Source organism: Acipenser ruthenus, chromosome 25 (assembly GCF_902713425.1).
Source record: "Acipenser ruthenus chromosome 25, fAciRut3.2 maternal haplotype, whole genome shotgun sequence".
In the NCBI taxonomy this organism is placed as follows: domain Eukaryota; kingdom Metazoa; phylum Chordata; class Actinopteri; order Acipenseriformes; family Acipenseridae; genus Acipenser; species Acipenser ruthenus.
The window spans coordinates 25,503,772-25,525,817 of NC_081213.1; the positions used below are offsets into that span (position 1 = coordinate 25,503,772).

A 22,046-nucleotide genomic window follows, 5' to 3' on the forward strand; every position below is an offset into this window, starting at 1 on the left:
TGGATGGATAATGAATCCCCTTCCCGATTCAGTGAATGGACACATCTCCAGATAAATCTACAGACAAAATTGACAGCAGTGTGAAGAAGCTTGGCCCCATGCCCATCTGAGATGTACCAGGGCAGAGGACAGCAGATGGGTTCCATCACCAGCGCTGTTAATCCCTCACCTTTCACCGGAACAGAAACATCAAATCAATTACTATGCCTGCTGGTGCTTACATACTGTACATGTCTGTATCGCACACACTCACACACACACACACTCTCTCTCTCACACACCATAATATAACATAACAGGAATACAACATGATATCTGGAATATATTTAATACTATTCTCTGTTTTTAAAACCAGCAATGGTAATTACTCATTTTAAACAGGCATTTAAAAAAAGATTGCTTGGGGACATTAAATAGGATTTCTAGAACATGCTAAGCAAGAGTTTGTAACAAAATATACATATATTTCACAGCTCTCACTTAATAGATTCATAGACATTTTAATTTCCAGATTCACACACCAATCGCAATGTTCAAGGACAGACTCACTATAGCCATTTTTACTAAATTAAATACAAGCACCAACACAAGTCACTTACACATGATGCAACACCGTCACAACTGAATAGACAGACCAGTTCACCTTTATGACCATCAGTTCCATTCTGTTTCAAAACTATTTCAAAAGCATCTATTAATTGTATTGATTGCTATAGTAATACCAGCAGTTCAAACAGTAAAGACAGTATTTTATAATGGAGAAAAAAAGCTTCACATTGTGCTAGCAGGCACTGCTCAACATATAGAAGCTATTTACTGTATTAATCCATATAAATGAAAGGGCCAGTTTCCAATACAGTATATATAATCTAAAATAACCATTTGGGATTTTCTGTAAATCTAATGGTGAAACTGGAACCACAAACGAAAACATACTGTCTACTTAAATATGTGTTTTTGATTTATTTGGGTTTTTATTTTATTTGGAACTAACAGTTGGAAGTAATTCTTTGGTCTTAAAACTAAATCATACTCTTTTGTGCTCCATATAACGCGGACACAACCATATGTTCATCAACCCAACATGACAACGCTCGAATGAAAAGGAGTGCACCCAATGAGAAGAATCCCACGAATACAACAGCAATGGGTTAATTACCAGAACCTTCAGACAGTCGTTCTTAGACTGCAACATTCTGTGACCCAAGATCACTGAAAATAATTCATAACTGTATAGACCTCTGCTTGGGGACACAGCAATGAAAAAGAGACACCTGCTGCATCTCTCTATTTACGCTATTAACATCACTTTACATCCAATATCCAGACCTGAGGTCACACAGACAGGCTTTTAAGACACACTTCATTAGATACAGTGTTTTTACTAATTGTGAACTATCTTCTCAGTATCTACAGTGTTGAATTCCTCTTTGCTATACCACAGTTAAGAGGTGCTATTATCACCCTGATACTATGAAAGTGATTTCCATTGGTCGATAGATCTAAAATTGTCATGGCTTGCTGCACAGCTCAATGAAAAAATGTAGAAAGACTGACATTACCCAGATGTAGACTTCCACCTGCTACAGGGATACATTCTTCTGTCTGGTGGTTCCTTGACTTCAGTTGGTAAAGAAGTGTGTCTTCTTTAAGGGAAAAAAGAAGATAAAAACAGATTCAGCTCATAAAATCGCTACAGAGAACTGGTGGATTCTTATTCTGAGTATGATAAAGGAAGAGGGTGTCAGCTTGAAACTGGGTGTATCCAGTCTCGCTTGCCTTTTATTTTTTGTAAACATATCATAAGAAAAGTCAACAAATCTGCTACACAATAGTCATGTCATTCGTTTTGCATATTTACAGGTTACTGGTTATAATGAGATGTACACAAATACAAGTATTTGTTTTACGAAGTGTGGTGGCAGGTTTCCTAATGAGCAGGATTCTTGTAGCAACACAATTCACAGTTTCAAAGAAGACAAAATTAAGCTCTATTCAGTGGAAGCCCAGCCGCAGTCAAGCAACAGAACCAGGACTCCAGAGAAACACTGACACATGTACAGTAATAGAGCTACTTCCTATACTGTACTGGGAAGAACTGACAGAAACCGAAGATTTGCTCATCTGAACTAAACAAACATTAGAATGAATGTTTCTGAAAATGATGGCTCGCGTTACAACAGCTTTGAACAAATCTGCTACACAAAGGACTGTGCATTTTCCATAACATGTAGATCCTGCAATGCAATGCTGTGATTCACCAGATAATGTGTGTGAGGAGAGCTATTAACTACACATGCAAATGAGTCTGACCCTTTTTTATACCGCGGTGAAAGAGTACATTTTTGTAGCCAGTTCACTCCCAGTTAGGTTTGCCACCTGACCCTGCATCATCCCGGTTTTGAGAAAGGTGTCCCGGGAATTCAATATGCCTTCCCAGGACACTACATGCCAGTACCATAACCCCGCCCCCCTTTTCCGTTCGGTCTCGTTTTTTGTCCCTCAGGAGGTGGCCTCCCTACTCCCACTTCTATGAACTTGTTTACTAAATATTTAAGTGAATAAGTCATTAAGTAGCAATCAGTTTTACATTTTTTTACAACTTTTTTGTTGTAAATTTTATGGATTGATAACTTTTATACTGAAGCAGCATTGTAATCCTTAAGAAGAGTACATTTCTTTGACCTATGGACTTTCCACATTATCATCATACAGAATCATTTTGTTAAAACATGCCAGCTGTGACCGTAGTATAGCTTTTACTTGCACAGTGAAATGTTAAAGTCCCAGATGAAATGAGGAAAGCAAATCCAATTTTATTCCACAATAAAAAAGCAAAGAGCTGACAGAGAACAACAAGTACAGTATTTCAGTGTTTAGTAGCTGGAAATCTATTCAGAGAAGTATGATACATGGGAATTTATAAGGTAAAGTAGACTGAATACCCTGTAACTAGAGCAAATGGTACCAAGACCATGCATTGAAATGGTTAAAACAAAGTGAAATTGATAAGGTAAAGGTTTAGTGGACAACAACGATATTGGAACTTGACTAAAAAAAAAAACACCTGTGTAAACATCTGCATAGCAATTGTATTGCTAGTGTAATCTCCAATTTAAAAAATGTCACAGCTCTAACAATTGCAATGCCTTTAAACTTTCATCAAAAACCCATTCCTGTTTGTGCCAAATAGCTGACGACAGTCCCTGGTGTGACATCAACGTTATGTGGTCGAAACAGAATGACAAAACATGCTAATTCTGCCTTTATTAAAACTCTCCTGGACCTCTGCAGTAACTAAGGAGCATTTTACAACCAGCACCCTTCTGCTATTAAAACTATCATCACAACAGAAAACCTAACAGGTATCTCTTTTACACAACCCTGTAAAACATGGGTTTAAATGATTTAAAAACTGTGCTAGGGTAAGTATTTTAGTAGATACTCTTATGTCTATATGTTTATGTGTCATGCCTTTACAATACACTCAGGAAGACTACAGAGCAAAGACAAAAGCAATCAGAAGTCTTAACTGCTTCACTGGTGAATGCCATGTGTCCAGTTTACATTAATCCTGGGGAAGGGGTATAACCCCTTCAGCCACTGTGTGCCCGACTGTACCACATTAAAGTTTCCCATCTAAGTATCTATTTTATAATGCATATATGTTGTTGTTTTTTTTTTAAATTTTGGCAGGGCAACTTCTCAAAGTCCATAAGAGTTCACACAAACTGTTTTAAAATTTCTAAAAAAAAAAAAAAAAAATCATGACCGAAGAGGAAATATGTAAGAAACATATCTGGTTCTATTAGTGTTTTAATGTTAGGTTTTAATATTTACAAGCTATAGTGAGAAATACACAGATCGAATGGCTGTTTTTGTGAGTAATGCAATATTATGCAAATGCCACTATGAACAAAATACAGGGTGTCTGCACAATGCCTTCACCTTCACCCCTTTATAGTATTAACTAATCATCAGAAACTCAAGATTATATATTTGGTCACGTTATTAATCTGCCCTTTTCATTTGGAAAATGTAGCTATTGCATGGTTTTCAATAGGGATTCTGCAGACTTTGTTATACCCTTTATGGAAAACCTAGAGGTTTGTGATCCAATTAAATTAAACAACTCCAATGCAAAGTTATCTACTCTTCATCACATTAAACAAATTATTCTGTTACAGCTGTGAAATACTCCCAATATCGGAATCCTATTTACTGCAAAAGCGTTCACTAATTCTCTTATTTTAGCAGAAGCCATGACTAATGTAAAAGCTAATTGAATGGAAGCCCATTCCATTGACTGCAGGTTTTTAGTTATTCAATTATTAATTTCCAATGGTTATTCATATTTATTTTATGTACTGTAGATCCTCATAGTTAACCATGGATACTCAGCAATGGAAAAGGCACATTTTATCATCAGCCCAATCTTACTATACTGAAAATTCAGTGCAGTAAATAAAATAAAATCTGTTGTTTGCACTAATTCACGCCATGAAGATAAAAAGAAAGGGTAACTTACAGTACCTGTGTCTGTAGGGGCCTGATGTTTATTTACAGGGACTGTATCAAAATGTACCTAAGTTTTAAAATAACTAGTCATCTGTGTAAACACAACTCAAGGACAAATCAGCTTTGCACCTTAGCGACCCACAGCTCACAGTAATAATCCTTGATGTCAAGAGGCTAAACCCCAGGGTGATTTCTTCCATGTTTCTGTAAAGCTTTCTGTTATCGCTGGAATGCAGGTTCTGTGTTATATAAGTCTGTTTACCAAACCCTGAATGGTATGTGGGTTCAAAATTACTTATTTAGTCAAGAAAGTTTCTATCACAAATAGCTATTGGGTTGTTTCAGGCTATTTATTTATTTATGTATGTATTTCGGTTTTTTTTTTTTTGCATTCCATTAACTAACTGGTGGTGGTGATGGCAGCATCACCAGTAAGAATCAAACACAGAACCTTGCAGCATTTACACCTTTCTAAGCGGAGCTATTTAAACAAAACATACTGGTATAATAATAATAATAATAATAATAATAATAATAATAATAATAATAATAATAATAATAATAATAATAATAATCTTTATTTTTATATAGCGCCTTTCATAGTGGACTACCATCACAGAGTGTGTGAACTATGCATCAGTTACAGAGTCACTTACAACAACGTCTCACCCTAATGACGGAACATAAGGAGTTTAAGTGACTTGCACAGGGTCACACAATGAGTCAGTGGCTGAGCTGGGATTTGAACCGGGGACCTCCTAGTTACAAGCCTGTTTCTTTAACCACTGGACCACACAGCCTCCTGATATCCACAACCACACAGGTATCTGGTATCTGTATACCAAAAAGAAACTGTGATGCCCCCAGTCAAGTTTTCCTTCATTTAGAGACACCAAAGCTCAATGTAATAAAATACAGCCAACAGTATTAAAGCTCAATATGTTTTATTAACATTGACACACAGTGCTGTGCCTACAGTGTGCAACGATTAATTTCACCCAACAGTACAGCTAATTATCCCAGGAATGATGTTAGAAATTAAAGGTATATTATCTGCTAACACTGTGTAATGATTCTTGATCTTTCGGGTCTTGCTCGAACTAGTGTGACAAAAAACTACATCTACAGCAGGAGGCTGTCATATTTAACACCATTTTGGCAGCAATCAGGCAAAGTTGAAAAGATTAACAGTAAAAGAAAGTAAAGTGCCTTAAAAATCAAATGCCTTTATTCAGTACACGCGAGTAAAAGCAATACATATAAAGTGCATAGGTAGAAGCTGTACAGTAGACTGTCTGCAAACAGATCAAAGTGTTTCTTCATAGCTTCATCACATGACAGCAGGCAATATATTCCGGTGTCACTGAGCAACAATCTCGTATAATCCCTCAATAATACTGGCACACTGACGTCGGGAGATCAAACTTGAGTATACTGTAAATGGCTGGCTGATTAGCAGTAGGTTTCCATTTCTCTTTGTGGAAGATCAGATTTTAACTCTTAGACCAACACACACACACACACACACACACTGTAAATCATAAAATTCAATCACTGTACAGGCTTACCGACTGCAAAGCAATTTGTATTGATGTGGGAAGTTATTCTGTGAGAATCTCTAAAGATATTGTGTGTCTGTAGACTATTCTTTAATTCACTAAACTTGAACTGCACTGTTTATTAAGAGTGCTATTCCAGGCTGTATGTACTATTGATGTAATCCCCTTGTTTCAAGACTTTACTTGGTGCATACAGTACACAAATTATACAACACATACCATGTGACGCTTGATAATAGGCTTCAGCTATCCTCAAGCTTAACAAAACAAAGAAACTAGTACTGATTACATATATTACAGTACATAATCAACACAAAACCTCATAAAAACAACAACAGTACAAACTGGACACAAGTCTGTAGTAAAATAGTACTGTAAGGGCTTATTTCCAGTTAGGCCACAATTGACAGACACCACTAAACTCTTGGATTCAATTACAATCCTTTACATCTGGCTACAGAACTTGAAGGTGAAACCTAGCTATTTTCCGATCTCAACACAATTTAGCTAATCAGCTAATTTCAAGTAACAGGCAGGTTCAGACTTCAGACGTGGGCAGCATAGCGCTCGCACAGGCTTCAACAATGCAGAATTTAAAGTGGACTGACTTGCTTTCTTGCTTACTTTTTTTCTTGTTCTGCAAATTGTAAAACACAGTAGATGTGCAGTAAACAAATTAAAAAGAAGTGAAAAGGTACAGTTACCAAAAACCCTGTGTCTGTTTAACAGCCAACTTTCACTACTGCTATTTGTTAAACATACTGTATATCGCAATACAACAGTTTCACAAAAATTACTAAGATTTCTGGCATCTAATTTCAAGCATCATAGCGCAGTAAATTCAGAATCCATGATTACATTAGCAACAATCCCCTCATATGCATTCTGCAATCTGACATGTTTATCTTAGCATGCCTGATATATAGTATACCCCACTTTGTATTCATTCTGCACTGGCTATCACATCTTTTCTGGAAAGTCTTTCTTGACAGGTATGCTATTTTTCAATCCTCTTTGTAGAATATTCAGCATGTCCACTTGTATTTCTCTATAAACAGTTTGCATTATCCATCTACAACCATTTCCTTACTCTCGCCACAGTTTCCATCTTAAATTCTTCCCCATAATACTGGCAGTAAGATAACCAATGCATAATGCTTCTCAGTAAACAACCACCATATAATGTACATATATGTGTGGAATAAAAGCTTTTATGTTGAGCAAAATATATAATTTATTGTAGTCATTCAAATTTCCAGACAGGCTATAATTTAGGACTATTCTTCTGATCATTTTATTATGTTAGCCATGAAAGAAAGGCAGTCTGAAAAAATGACCTGATGAGATGAGTTACTTGCCAACAGACAACATAACCACCCCATATCTTTCTCATCCTCTCGTCACAGGTAATTTGTAATAGTCTTGCAGTCACAGTATTTTACAGATTGACTTCCAAATACATGTTGACTGGTCTATTATTTTGGCAACACATTTGTCACAAGTCGTGACAGCTTTGAGGCCTGACCGTGACCGTGTACTATGTCTGGGTATGTGTGCTACTGCAATCTTGCCAGGTCACTGTTAGAAATGGGATTTCACAATCTCAAGAGTTCTCTCCTGGTGAAATAAAATGGAAATTAACCAGAATTACAACCGCAAATCTTGTATGTATGAACTGCTACGGCAACCACTAAACATTCTGCAAAAAAAAAAAGGTGTATTTGCAAGCGTACGTGTATGAAAGACTACCGAATGTAATTTAAATGTTACAAATTCCAATCTAATACATTTTATGTTAAATTGGTTTGAGCTTTTGTTATGTACAGGGTGGCTGGATATTTAAAAAAAAAAAAAAAGACTGCAACCACTTTTTCTACCAAGATTTCAAACTGCAAGGGTAACAGATACAGGTATTGAACAGTACGGGTGACTCGTAATATTATAAAGACTAGGATGTAATTGCAAACCCATGCAGCTGCTGTACATTCCAGATGCATGTGGATTATTATTATTATTTATAAACTCCCCTAGAATAGATTGGATTCTTGTTTTTCAAGATCCCTGACATTGTTTACCTTACTTGTTACAGAAAGGAATTCAGGGCTGCCAGATAAAGCTGATCATTTTTAGAAACCCTATAAATGAAAAAGGAAAGGCAAAACAAAGGAAAGTGTGAATAAGTTCAACAAGCCACTGCTTCAACTGCTTTTCGGTAATTCATCTCTAATTATTCTGTATACAGCTTCATTCATTGTTTACTTTATACATTCATAGTAAATGTATTACAGCTAAACTCAGCTTCAGCATCTGATTTATGCATTAATTTGCAGCTATACTGTATTTTCTTTAATGACACAGCTGATGAAACACATTACTCTTTCACCTATTTTGTATTACAGTTCATTTTTAAACAGCTTATTGACCAGCCAGTGCCTTTACTTTCAAGTAATCTATCCTATCACACAGTCGTGCTATTTATAGCATACCAAGTTCAATACTGTTAAAAAATGAATGACAATGAACCTTCGCTTTGGTTGAAGAAGGAGAATCATGCTGTCACTGAACAAGCAGACTGATTGGAAATGACTGCGTTTACACCTAATTGTTTAACCATTACCAGCAAGTCATCATATTCATAAAAAACACAGACTTTAGCATTGAATATTTGTTAAATAAGAAAATACAAACAAAAAAAGCTATTGGATTTCAAAAGCGGAAACTAATTGAGGAAATTCAGAAAAAGAGAAATGGAACTTCAATTTAATATCTGTATTGGAGAAGCAATACCTGATCATTTTTAATTTTTATTTTTGTATTGGTTAAACCTAAATAGGCTTTCATTTCCTTAGCTGAGTTTCATATCAATGTAGCCATGTACTGTAGCCAGTCTAAAAAAGAAATACAGCATTGTATACTATTCTATTCAATTCACTTTCACATCATACTTTGACCTTTCACACCAGCATCTTTGGTCTCGAAGATAACAACAGAATTATTGCCCTTGAAGATCATTATGTTGCTCATCAGTGAAGATCCCTTTGACAGAATGCTCTCTGTGAAAACAAGCACCTATCTGTGCAAGTGGGAGTTACATTAACCACCCATCCTATCAAAAGGTATTGGGTCCCATAGCATTGAAAACAGCTTTTACACAAGACTCCCATTGTACAGTATATCAGCTTGAGTCATTCCAGGCTTTTCTATGAGCTTACAATAGACACACCTAAGCTTTTTATAAAGACCATCTTTTACGATTTTCAAAAACATTATTTTTATTCCTCCTGAAATTCTGCATCATTTCCAAAGATCCAGTTTGCTGTAAATATATTCGGTACTGTATATGAGGTTTACCTTTAGATGTTTTTATTATGCCTGTGTTGCAAATACAGTTTCATCCATAACTATAAAACACTCAAAGCAGATCTATTTCGTAATACTAGAAAAACTATTTTATACATGCATAATGTTTTTTTGGGAGAAAACATAGTGTCACATATTGTTTACTGTAGAAAACAATTCAACCTCAGACAATTTCCAACGCCATCTAAATCAATTTGTCAATGAAAAGCAAATGTAAAAATATTAAACCACACTGGAAGTAAAGGAATGTTGATAACAAAGTCAAAGAGCAAACTGAAATCGTTGAACAAAAGCAACTGCAGTTGAACGTTTAAGGGATTAGACCGATAGTTTGATAATATCAACCCTATGAGTGTTTGTTATCAGGATATCACCCTTTTAAAATTCTCTTTTCACTTCTTTACAAAACCTGTTACACTAGGGTTACCATGTGGCTCCTGATTAACCGGACGCTATGAGACAGAACAGGATTTCAAACTTGCCCCTAAACTGAAATAAATGAAGGTGTAAATGAACCATCCTTAGCTACAATTAATAATGGTGCTTAAATACCCGCAGGCGCGTCAAATAATTGTATTATACCAAGAATGAATTGCAGCCAGTCGCTATTTTTTTCTGTTTGTTAAAATTCAATCGCCCATATTATTCTGCAAATACAATCACATCATCATCTCGTTGCTCTATCGATAAATTAGCTATTCGTTCATTAAGATCTGATCAGAAGCAGCTGATCCGTGTGACTTGTTTGCTGCACCCAAGCAATTCCACCACAGCAGGATTAATCTCAGCAAAGGTGGAGCTCATTTATACGTGAATTACTTTCAATTTAGGGGGAATTTTGAAATCCCGGTCTGTCTCAAAGCGTCCGGTTAATCTGGAGCCATATGGTAACCCTAGTTACACAGCATTAACAGCACTGGTGGATTTTTTTTGAAGAGCTATTTACTGTAGGTAATCAGGACAGGAACAGCAGACTCAAATACAATACAACAACAGGACATTTCACAGGTTAATAAATTGACAGGGAGACCAGGGATTATCCTTGGCTAGAACAATTTGTGCTGTGTTATTATTGTCCTATGTCTTAAACCTCCAACAGACCTTCCATTAAAAAAAAAAAAAAACACAGGATGGGAAATACTAATGTAGTTTATCTAGCATTGTAGGAGTCACATGTACAGCACTGCAGCCTGCAAATTACCTGTTGCAAAACATTTCTGTATTAACAAATATGTGTACTACAGTTTCTCAAGGTGTTTTATACATCCTGAGAATTGTACTATTAATGAGAATTAATTAAAGGATAACTAACACGTTCCCCAGTATGAATGTCACTGGAATAATAAAAAGACACACTAATTCTTTTCTTCTTTTTAATCACTGTAGGAACACTGCCTAGCATTACTGAAGACTGAAGTCTTCTGTCCTTGTAATGGATAAGTTGTCAAAAAGCAATTAGCTCAGCAGCATACAGAATGCAATTACCAAATCACAATCCGACCGACGATATGTGCGGAGCATTTGAAAAACGGTCAGCACAACTGATGTTAACTGACAAAGTCGTTAACATCAAGACAGTCGTGTTAAACGTTCTGATATGGGATATGGGATATGCATCCCTTCTAAGGCAGTACAGGGTAAAGAGGATTGTCAGCTGCTGAACTTGCTCACTGCCATTTAGTCTTTTTCAAAAATGATTTCCACTTTCTACATTTCCCCCCCAATACAATACTGAGCGGAATGGCTGCTAAATTAGGGGCTGTCATGAGCTGGACTGACTGTTGTAAAATTAGTTTATAGGTCAAGACTAATTGAGGTCTGCCATACCAGATTTGAAGACCATATCTACCCACACTGACACTGACTTTCTATCAACCTGCGCTACTGTATGAATCAAAAGCTACTGTGTTCATAACATTTCTTTTTTCCTCTCTGTTACAGAATATTCTGGCACAGATTCTGTTGGTTATTTAAACATTTTTTGGTGAAGACAGCCATGCAAACAAAAGATATTCACTATTTGCTATTATATAAAATACATTTCTCCATGTCTTTACTAAGTGGAACAACATCTGAATTTGTTTAAATTAACCCTCATTTATAAATGGCTTTATAGATATGTATAGCTTGCTCTTTCATATTTATGTAGCATCTATTAATCATTAATAAATGCTTAACAAAGTGTTTATTAGCAGACCTTATAAAGCAGTAATAACCACGCTAATAAGTTGCATTATAAATATTATTGTATATACTATGTATTAATCATCTACAAAGGGTTATTAAAGTGTTTATTACTGGACCTTATTGTAAAGTGCTACCAGTTATGAGTCACCTTTGGAAATGTGACAAATTCTGTTGTACGTCCTTAAATAAGCTCTGTGTACTGATAGTCAATACACAGTGGTGGGTCTCCTATTGAAATAGCCTGTAAGCACTGTACAGTGTATAAACTACCCTGCTACTGAAGGACATTAATTCAGATTGTGACATAACAATGTACAGTACTTGCATCAATGTAAATGATTTATATTCCAATAATGTCATGGGTAATCAAAACCCAAATGGAACACTGAAACACAAGACTGGTCAAATGCATTTTCTCACAAGGCCTTTTAAAATTCAAAGCACAGTTCCTCAACAATTTGGTTCCAAATCAGTCAACTGGAATGGCAGAACAAATGGTTTCATCAAATCAGCACATCCAGAGGGAATACTGGGACATATTAGGAGAAAGGAATTAAATACATACCTGACACCTCTTGAGCTTTCACCTTCACACCTGCAAAGCAGAAAAAAGAGAGATAAAATCAGCCAAAATGTAAACAGGGAAGCCACTTACAAGTGGTTGCATCTTGACCTCTTGATTTCAATGTCGTGTGAAGAAACACATTCTAATAATAAAAAGAGGGGATAACCTAGGTTATAGAAGTACTGTACTATACCAAATATCTACAGTATAATGCATTTTGACAACACACACCTACATAGCCCACCTGTTTTAAAACAGCTATAAACTAGGGCTTAGTTAGATTACTCAAGTACTGAAAATAAAATCAGAATTGAGCCAATATTATTTTTACACTTTACTTAGCTACAATTCATCTGTAAAGCAATGGCCGAATATGCTAATCATAAGTTATTTCTTTGGGGGGCACGTGGTCCTCACTTAGTAGTGTACGTAGTTTTATGTATTGCAGCCTGTTATTCATGCCATGATAATTACAAGAGGAAAAAATCAATAACCCCCATGTTTTACTGTGATTGTTCTTGGACTAGCATTCGATTACTTGGGTATTCAAAATGTGTAGGGCTAGAATGCTCTATACTGTATTGCAAAGGGGCTGTCTAATGGGAAACTGCGTCTTTGTGGTATTCTGGCATCACTGGTGTAGTCCCTGTGAAGGTGCCATGGGAAAATCAGTCATCATACTGAAGACTATAATCACTATTATTAAAACCATTTCTTGGCTTGAGCAATTTAATTTGAACATACTTATTACAGGTAAGCTCTTGGTGTGTGTTCGAAGTGGTACTGTCCCCATACAACATGTGTGGTGTTTTGGTTAATTTGGCCAGGACACCACGTTAAGTATCCTTACTTATATTCAACAGTCGCCATGCAATAAAATCTCGACATTTATACTCTATCTCATGGACCATAAACCACATGGGCATAGTCCTGGTTGACAAACAATACAGATAATGAAAACATCTTAATACAAATTATGTTTATTTACTTCTACTAAATGCTGAGTTAGAGTACATTGATAGACCACTCTTTTCTTGCAACAGTCTTTACACAATGTTCCATTATTCTGGTTTAACAATGAGAAGCCATTCAGGCTCAGTTTCATGTGCAGAAGCATTGCAGCATTTCTAAGAGGGTAAGTTTTCATAAAATGGAATTCCCATATGCAGCCTCAGACCCCTGCTATTTACAGTATCTGAACGTGATTGAGACCTGTAATATTCATGCCTGAATGTCTGCCTCTTAAACTGCTCTGGACTTCAACATCTTCACATTATTCATAACACTACCTCCGAGATACAGTCCTGTCAGAGTTCCTAGTTTAAATTGAACGAGGACTAAATCCTTAAATCCTTTTACATGCAAGGCTCATAATGGCTGTAACTGAAGAAACATTACGTATTAAAAAACTATTAAATCAAATCACTGGACACACACATACGCTCACAAGACCATCCGCTTGAAAAGTTCTGTTCCTTTAACCTCTGTCTTCTGAGTAAAACAGGTCACCAGCACTGTATAGAGCAGGCTAATTATATATAAATATATTATATATTCAGATGCTGTAGTTTATTAGCAGTCATATTTTTAATGTGGTTAAAATTCAGCAATGGAAAACTCGTCTCTGAATTAAATATGAAAATGTACAGTACATGAAAGCAGAAAGTGAATATAAATCTACCTGCATATTGAAATAGATATTTTTTTGGGCGGACCAATTTAAATTTAGTGCAGCACAGTACATTGATTTTAAACTGAAAATTCACTCAACCTTTGCTTGCGTGATTGCTTTACCTCCACATTTAACAGCCCTCCTAATTTACAGCACAGTTAATAGTGTATGTCTAGTCTCCTTCCCACTCAAGAGCTGGAAGAAGAAAGACTCACTTTGTAGGATTACAATACTGCAGCAGCATAGCCCTAAGGCTGCAAAATGAGCAGCACTACAGCCCCCAATGGCTGTTCATTCCTGGGTTTCTATAACTATGAGTGATGGGTCGTAAAAGACATGGAATGGAATATGATATGTCAGTGGTATAAAAGGAGACCTCATCATCACAAGCTAAAAGTATTACCCCTACACAACACAAGCAGATGCAAGAAAATACATATTTTCCGTAGCAGAGGAATTTTTAACATAAAGAAAGATAAATTAAAGCAAAAAATGTACACCACATATTGTCATTTACATCCCTCTGAATCACTGCTTTCGACTCCATCTCAAAACTTACCAAACCGATGCTGTGTGTTATTATTTTAATTACAGGCATTTTTGGGGGGGAAATGGGTGGTTGAGCAATCAGGAAAAGTGGTCTATTAGTGTATCGCAAAAAGGAAAGAACTACTAAATTAACTGGAGGAATAAGAAATAATTTATGCCAGCTCCTTGTTAGCTAACTATGCACAGAAGTGGGAGTAGAAACAAGCACTGTTCTGGATACAGGGTCTTATGAAGCAGTCTGTAAAACCAGGCCAGCGAGGTTGACCTTTAGTTTTTGCTAGTCGTTTCCTTGCAGTATGAAAGTCTTTAATTCATTCTGGACACAAATGCTTTTTGTTCTTCTTGTAAATATTGGTAATGGTATGTACTACAGTGTGCTGTTCTATTGGAAAACGATACAATACAATACAATACCATTAAAAGTGTTTTACCTACAATCTAAATACAGTAGTGCCCACCAAATATTCAGGCTCTTTATCTTCATTTATTAAGAATGTATTGTGGTAGTTTACTGCATCCCAATCTGGAGAAGAGATAAAATAATGAAATAATGATCTGTTTGGCTCTGCCTGACACAATATGGTAATTTTCTCTAGATGGAATGGAATGGAATATATATATATATATATATATATATATATATATATATATATATATATAAATATATATACATATATATATACACACCATATCACCTTATGTACTTCATACCCTAATAACTTAATTATAGAAATGACAGTGTACAAAATTTCTATTACAGTGCGTTCACATTTGCCATATAGTAATTTTCAATCGCTGAAATGCATAGCAATTACTTTTAGAAAATGTGCGAAGCTGCCAACTAAAACTTTAAGAAATTATTAATATCTCTGCTACTCTAATCTCACACCATCCACAGTACTGAAACTGCAACATTAGCAGGATATTAAGCACTAATACAACACTCAATCATACAAAATGTTAAGAACTAATAAAGCACATTGGGCCTTATTTAGCAACGTCCCCAAATATTTAGAAGTCATCTGTCTTTTCTGAGCCTGTCTGACACACAATGTATGCAGCAAGTTTGCCTCAACAGACAAACAATCTCTGATATCTGCTAACTGCTTCAGGCTGACCTGGAAGGAGCCATGCGGAGAGCACACTGTGTGCCTGTAGCACGAAGGGTACCCGCTGCACTAACATTGCAATCGACTGTCTTGTTCCAACGTACTGTGGGCTACTGTAAAACCATAAATATTTGCGACCAAAACATTTGATGAATCACACCTATAAAACCTATTTTGCTCCAGAAACGTTGGCGACCTGTTGCAATATATGAAGTATGTATTGTTAGTGGAATTTGATTTCATGCCAAAAGTGTTTGCGTGAAAAACACATAATAAAAGGCTTGCAAATATTTATGGCTTTACAGTATACTGCAGACATGAGCCAGCTGGCTATATCATGTGCAGTGCGAGATGTACCTTACGAGCTATACTGAAGTCACCTGCTTGTATATGTGCCTAACCTGTTTATTTTCTTATTTGTTAAACACAGTGCAAGTTTCAAAGGGATGATGGGAGGATGTCAATATTTGTTGCAATGCCCTTTACTCTGGGATTATATGACACTCAACCAGGTTTGCTGGGGACTGCAGCTTCTTTTCTGATACAGCAGACATTATAAAACTTTTCTTCTAAGAAAAACTGTTTAGCCAAAGCCAGTACAAACTGTAAATCTTGGTTAATATTATGCAGTACATTTATGGACTGCAGGCTCTAAAGCCTGGCCTTTTACCACTGGCTCATAACTCACTAAGTACTGCCCAATATTTATGGATTTAATGATTTATCACACATAATAACTATCTCCTGACCGCTGTCAACACAGACATCAATTTAAAGAAGGCTTGTGTGTGTTCCAGCAGGTTCACAGAGCAGTATTCATTTATGTTTTTAAAAAAGGCTACATAGTAAGAAACAAAAATTGTATATTATATTGCTCAGAGAGGGCATTATGTAAACACAGATGCAATTTGTAGAAATACTGAATTACTGTAAAAAAAATAAAAGATTAAGATTGTTAAAGATTATTTGTTCCATAAAGGGAGAAGGGGGTGAAGGCTAGTGATCATGCTGTGAGCGGCACACACATTGAAACCAGAAACTTCCTTGAGTTTGCAGAGATCTTCTTGAGAGAGACCAAGAATAACGAAATCAGATTAGCACAAGGGATAAACTAGGTTGTCAGTAGCAGATAGTAACAGGATACAGGGTTAATCTCCACAAGACAGGGCTCCAGTGGTAGACTACAGCTATACCATAGAAGAGATACATGATTTCCATCTGTTGCCAATTAACTACAGTATTTATTGATCCACGTGCATCACAAGCATGCTGGATGGGAGGCAGGCAAGAGCCTTTGTAACGCTCTTTGGATAAAGCTATTAATGATGTTACTGTCTGCACATCTGGAGAGAACTGTGCTTGTTTCATCTGCAAACAAGCAGACCAAAGGAAGACCTTGGAAGACCTTGGAAGTTACATGCGTGCAGCATATATTCTGTCACAATACTGGAGTATGTCATCATGGGATAATACATTAGCATAGCTTAGTAAGAAGCAGGTTTATTGAAATGTCTTGGAAATTGATACAGTTTATTAATTATGACATGGTTCATTAGTACAAGTTTAACATAATCTATGCAATTGGTCTAAATGGCAGTGAATTTAGATTACTGCTGTTGTTTAAATCATTAAAACAGGGCTTTTCCTGCCATTTCATATATATTTTTGCAGACAGAAGTACCTTAAAGAGACTCACATGCATTAGATTTTTGTTTTAATAACTTTGCGTGGCGGGGAGCCCTGCCCCTGTGCGTATTTTTGTGTTTTATGTGGTGTGTATGTGTTGGTGCACGGACTGTGGGTTATGTAGCACGGGGTGATATAAAATGTGCACAATCACTTCACATGCAGAGTAAAGTGTGTGTTTGTATATGAGCACGGGGATGTGTGTGTGTGTGGAATAGTGGGTGACAGGGAGGCAGTTATAATCCTCCCTGCAAAAACACGTGGGAATGTGGCTGGAGCCGTGAATTGAATAAATGATTAAATGATTAATTGAGGCTCCAGCCACAGGTGTATAAATAGAGTGATCACGGGTGACACAAGGTTAGAGTGTTCAGGAAACAATTTCTACGTGTGCTGGTTCAACACCTGCACTATACTTGTTTTAGTTATTATTTGTTTGTCCATTTGTTTTGGCCAACATGCCTTTTTGTTTTACAAAGTGTTTCTGTTTTGTTAAATCTTTTCCTTTATAATTAAAACACGCAAGCAGCACATTCATACCCCAGAGCTGTCTGTGTCTGTCTTCTTCCAGATCTGTGATGTCACACCACAAAGCCATCCTGCCACACTTTAGTAAACAAAGAGCCCACCATTTTGTGGTAATGGGTCTAGCGTAATGCACAGAAGTTTGATCATCACAAGGTCAATAGTCAAATAAATCCCATGTTACAATTTTCATGGAACAGCCCACATGCAAAATCATTTTCTGTTTACTTTATGATAAATCCTCTCCACCAAATCAGTTTTACACTTTGGATGTCAGAGGCATGCAGTGTGTGCACATTTTCTCCCGAGCCTGCTTGGTATGAAAGCTTTCTGCAGTTTTCTATTTCTTTCATGCATCCCAAAGCACTTGGCAAATGTCTCACTTGTGAATTCATTTCAGTGTTTGTAAACTACTGTATTGCGTGAAAAAGGCAATCTCCCTGCTTCATCATAATGTCCATCTTGCTAATTAGTAAAAGTGCAACTCAGACAGAGGGAAATGAGGTGGAACCTTTAAAATATAAGAAGAATTTCAGATAATAAAAAAAAATAAACTATACTGTTGATTCTACAATTTCAGGGCATGCATTACAATCTAAACCAAAAAACATATTTTCTACATAAAGAATGTAAACCTGTTACCCAGAGAGGACGTCAATGCATTTCTTTCTGCTGTGTCATGTTATTATGGTCCAGTGTTTCAGAACAATCAATATCAAGCAGCACACAACAATCAGCAGTTTAAGCCATTTAAAAACGATTGCACACTTCACTCCATGTCTCCTAATTATTTTTCTATAGTCAACATGTACTGTAGCTGAGGACCATCTCTAAATCGGGAGATAGCCTTGGCGTAAGGTGTACTGTTAAAGTGCCATGGACTCTGCACTTGGTTGAAACAGAGTCTGTGCCAAGTTTCATTATGGAAGTGAAAGTGCCCGATCACCTCGGATTCAATAACACCCCCCAAACTGCAAAAGGTTTTGGAATCTTTAGATAGAACCAGCACCCATCCAGAATATCATGAATTACATTAGCAGAAGGGGTTGACAGAACAAATTCAGTTTTCTTATACATTTATCTGCAGAAAGGCATTATGTATCCAGGATTTAATGTAATTGACTGCAATGATGTGCTTGACAAGAAAGATAAAGATACAGCTTGGGAAGAAGGGGTCTTAACAGAATTGCAACCGAATATTATCAGCTTCAAAATGCAAGTTAACTGTGTGTGCTGTGAGCGGATAATATATTCCAAAGACTACTGAACCCCTTGGGACCCCAGAGTCCAAATCACCATTCTAGGTGAAGGGTTAAAATGTACAAGAATGGTGTCTCAGTGTAAAATCGTGAGAGAGGAGGAAACATGCAGTGAGTCAGGCATGTAGCTGACATGAAGACAAGTGAATATCCTGTTTTCAGGGCACGTTCTCTGGTTTTAATCTTATAAGCAGGGGTTCACATAACTGGTACGCAGGTATGCATGTCATACCATTGCAGAGTCACTTACAATAGGACATCTGAAGGATGGAGTACAAGGAAGTTAAGTGACTTGCTCAGGGTCACACACAGTGAGGCAGTGGCTAGGAATGAACCAGCAACCTCCTGGTAACAAGGAGCAACAGTCACTGATTTCAACAGACTGCTGACAGGGCTGGAGATAACCATGAAACCTATCAAGACTGGAACCTTGGACCAACGTGGGTGGACAGATAATCCATAGTGTACTGCAGTCAATGGTGTCAATAGTTGCTGCGATATCTAGGAAGACAAGCACTGTCACTGCTGACAAGTAAGTCACTAGTGAACATCAGCAAAGCTGTCTCAGTGGTATGAGCTAATCCAAAAACCACAGCCAGTCCTCATGATCAGTTTATTTGGGATTGTCATGACCAGCACCACTCACTTACAGTAGAAATATAAACAATCTTTGCAGCTACTGTTGCAGTTGTCAAATACAGGAAGTGTACATTAACCCTTTGCGGTCCATTTATTCTGCGCCCATCAGGCTCGTCAGGTCCAATTTATTTTACATGTGCTGTTTAAAAGTCATTTTATTCACTGTATAACAGGTTTAAAAGGCACTACATCTCCAGCCCTGCTACCATGTATTCGCTGTATTTATCACATACATCTTCCGAGCCGTACATACTGATAAATCATCTCCTGATCACTTGATTTATCATCAAACTCCTCAATAATGCGATCCAAGTCTTTATTTTATTACTGTAACATCTCAAAAAGCTTGGCAAATGTCTGTGATTTTGTTTGAGTGCTGGATGCAGAAGCAGCTATCATGGTTGTTATGTCTGTGGTTAAGGGACTACGCGTTTTGCTCAGATCCGCCTCCAGTTTTTTTTATCCAGCTTTTCCGTGCTTCTCTTGGCTTCTCTTGGCCATTGAAAGCTTTTCTCTGCTTTTTTTCAGAGAAAAAACGACAAGGGACCGGTGAATAACACCTAAAACAGATACAAAACGAAACAGGAATTTTGCAATGTCGGACCTGATCCAACACAGGACCGCAAAGGGTTAATAGCATTAAAATAAATAATGACCTTATCGTCAATATGCTACTAAAGGAAGACCGATGACACAACCTACATTGTACATATTCATGGAATTCTTTAGACAGCTAAAGACTGTCTTGGAGTGTGTCTATCCCCATTCTGACACCTTGAAACTTCAAGCATCTAGAAGGGACAACAACACATTTGTATTCTTGTTTTGTATCACAGTCTATAATATACTTCAACAATATACTGCCAATCACACTTCAAAACCTTTCTGTATAGGTATTATATTTGAGGACAAAGAGAACAAAAAAATAAGGAAAACTGCCTACAGACTAAGAGCTTTATTGTGGTATTTGAACTTTTGTTCTATGCTTTTCAGTAGTATTATATAAATGTATTTTCAAACTGTGAACAACATCCATGCCCTTATCATACAACAAAAGGGACATTATGACATATAGTTTTATTAACTCAGCATCCACAATGCCTTGCAAAATGAAAAGAATTTCAGTTGAGTCATAAGTTAACATACTGATGATTTATTTTGTCTCCACAAAGAAAAAACACACCTTTTAAATGAACAACATTTTTTGTTTTAAATTGCCTTTCCTTTCACTTGGATTGCCTTTGTGCAAATATAATGTGATATGTCAAATACAGTAATGGTAATTATTTGTATTTATAATAGAACAACCCGATATAATGTTAAGGTTAGAATCCATGGCCATTTGCACGCAAAGTAGCCTTTTCTATTAAAGGAAATGAGTGTGCACTGGTACAGCCTTTCAAACAAAATTGAAAACTGTTCAATGCAACAATTATATGATCTTGTGGTACTGTATATTACCATGCTTATATGTCTTCATTCCAAGTGTATGGTTATGGATTACAATTCAGTGAGACTGGAATACAGTACTAAGGTGTCACTCTTTAGTACAAAACTTCATTTACAGATCATTTAGCATTTAGAAAAGGTTTTATGGGTATTTTTTAATTTTGTAAATTGTAAAATTAAATCAATATACAGGTAAAAATATGTTTGTTTTTTTCTGTCAAAAAAAGATAATAATTATTGTTAATACAGTCAGAAGTTATGTCATGAATACCAGACGATTCTTTCCTGTTAACATTGTATAAAGGATGAGATCAGAAAGCAAACATGACTTTAAACCACTGAACTTTATCATTTCATTCCAAGATGGTAGTTAGCAAGCAGAGCCATGCACACTTTCAAAGGATCACCGCTGTGATTGGCATCAAAAACCACTGCATGCAGAGTCAGGCACACTTTCAACAGACCACAGCCGTCAAATCTGTTACTGTGAAGACAGCGTACAATTAGTTTGGATTATTTTTTTTTTTAATGGTTTGACTGACTTATGTCTTTCCAGTTTTATTTCCCCTTGCTGCATTCAAAATGTATCCATAATAATACCAGTCCTGGATTTACAGTGTGTGTGTCAGAGGAGATCAAGAACCTTGCATATAGAATTTCTGGTTAAATGCCAGCAATGGGTAACCTGTAGAATATCCATACAACCCACACAGTACAGAGCATGAGATATAGCAAACCTGTTAAAGGAAATCACACCCCAAGGTCTCACAAGAAATCATTCTAATAAACTGTCATCAGCTAAAGTAATCTCATCACTCACTGTTTAAAATCACAAGACACTGTGCTTCATTGATGTCTTCTATTTCATATAATTTACCATGAGATGGTAAATAGGTTCTGTACAATCCATGCCAAATGATTTATATTGCCATGTAAATTAGCCAATTAGCCAATTCACTGGGAAGTCTC

General features: G+C 36.5%; 1 protein-coding gene across 3 annotated transcripts in view; it reads right to left on the minus strand.

The window, feature by feature from the left end:
* LOC117971357 (IQ motif and SEC7 domain-containing protein 1-like) overlaps positions 1–22,046 on the minus strand; it is a 161,294-nt gene that overhangs the window by 116,412 nt on the left and 22,836 nt on the right. For 2 of the 3 annotated variants that reach the window (XM_058999839.1, XM_058999845.1), the window contains exons 2-3: positions 12,190–12,219; positions 1,563–1,646 (exon numbers count right to left, since the gene is read on the minus strand). In XM_058999839.1, coding sequence (XP_058855822.1) covers positions 1,563–1,646; positions 12,190–12,219 — 114 coding nt within the window. The remainder of the gene's footprint in view (positions 1–1,562; positions 1,647–12,189; positions 12,220–22,046) is intronic. The other variant, XM_058999840.1, reaches the window with a different exon arrangement.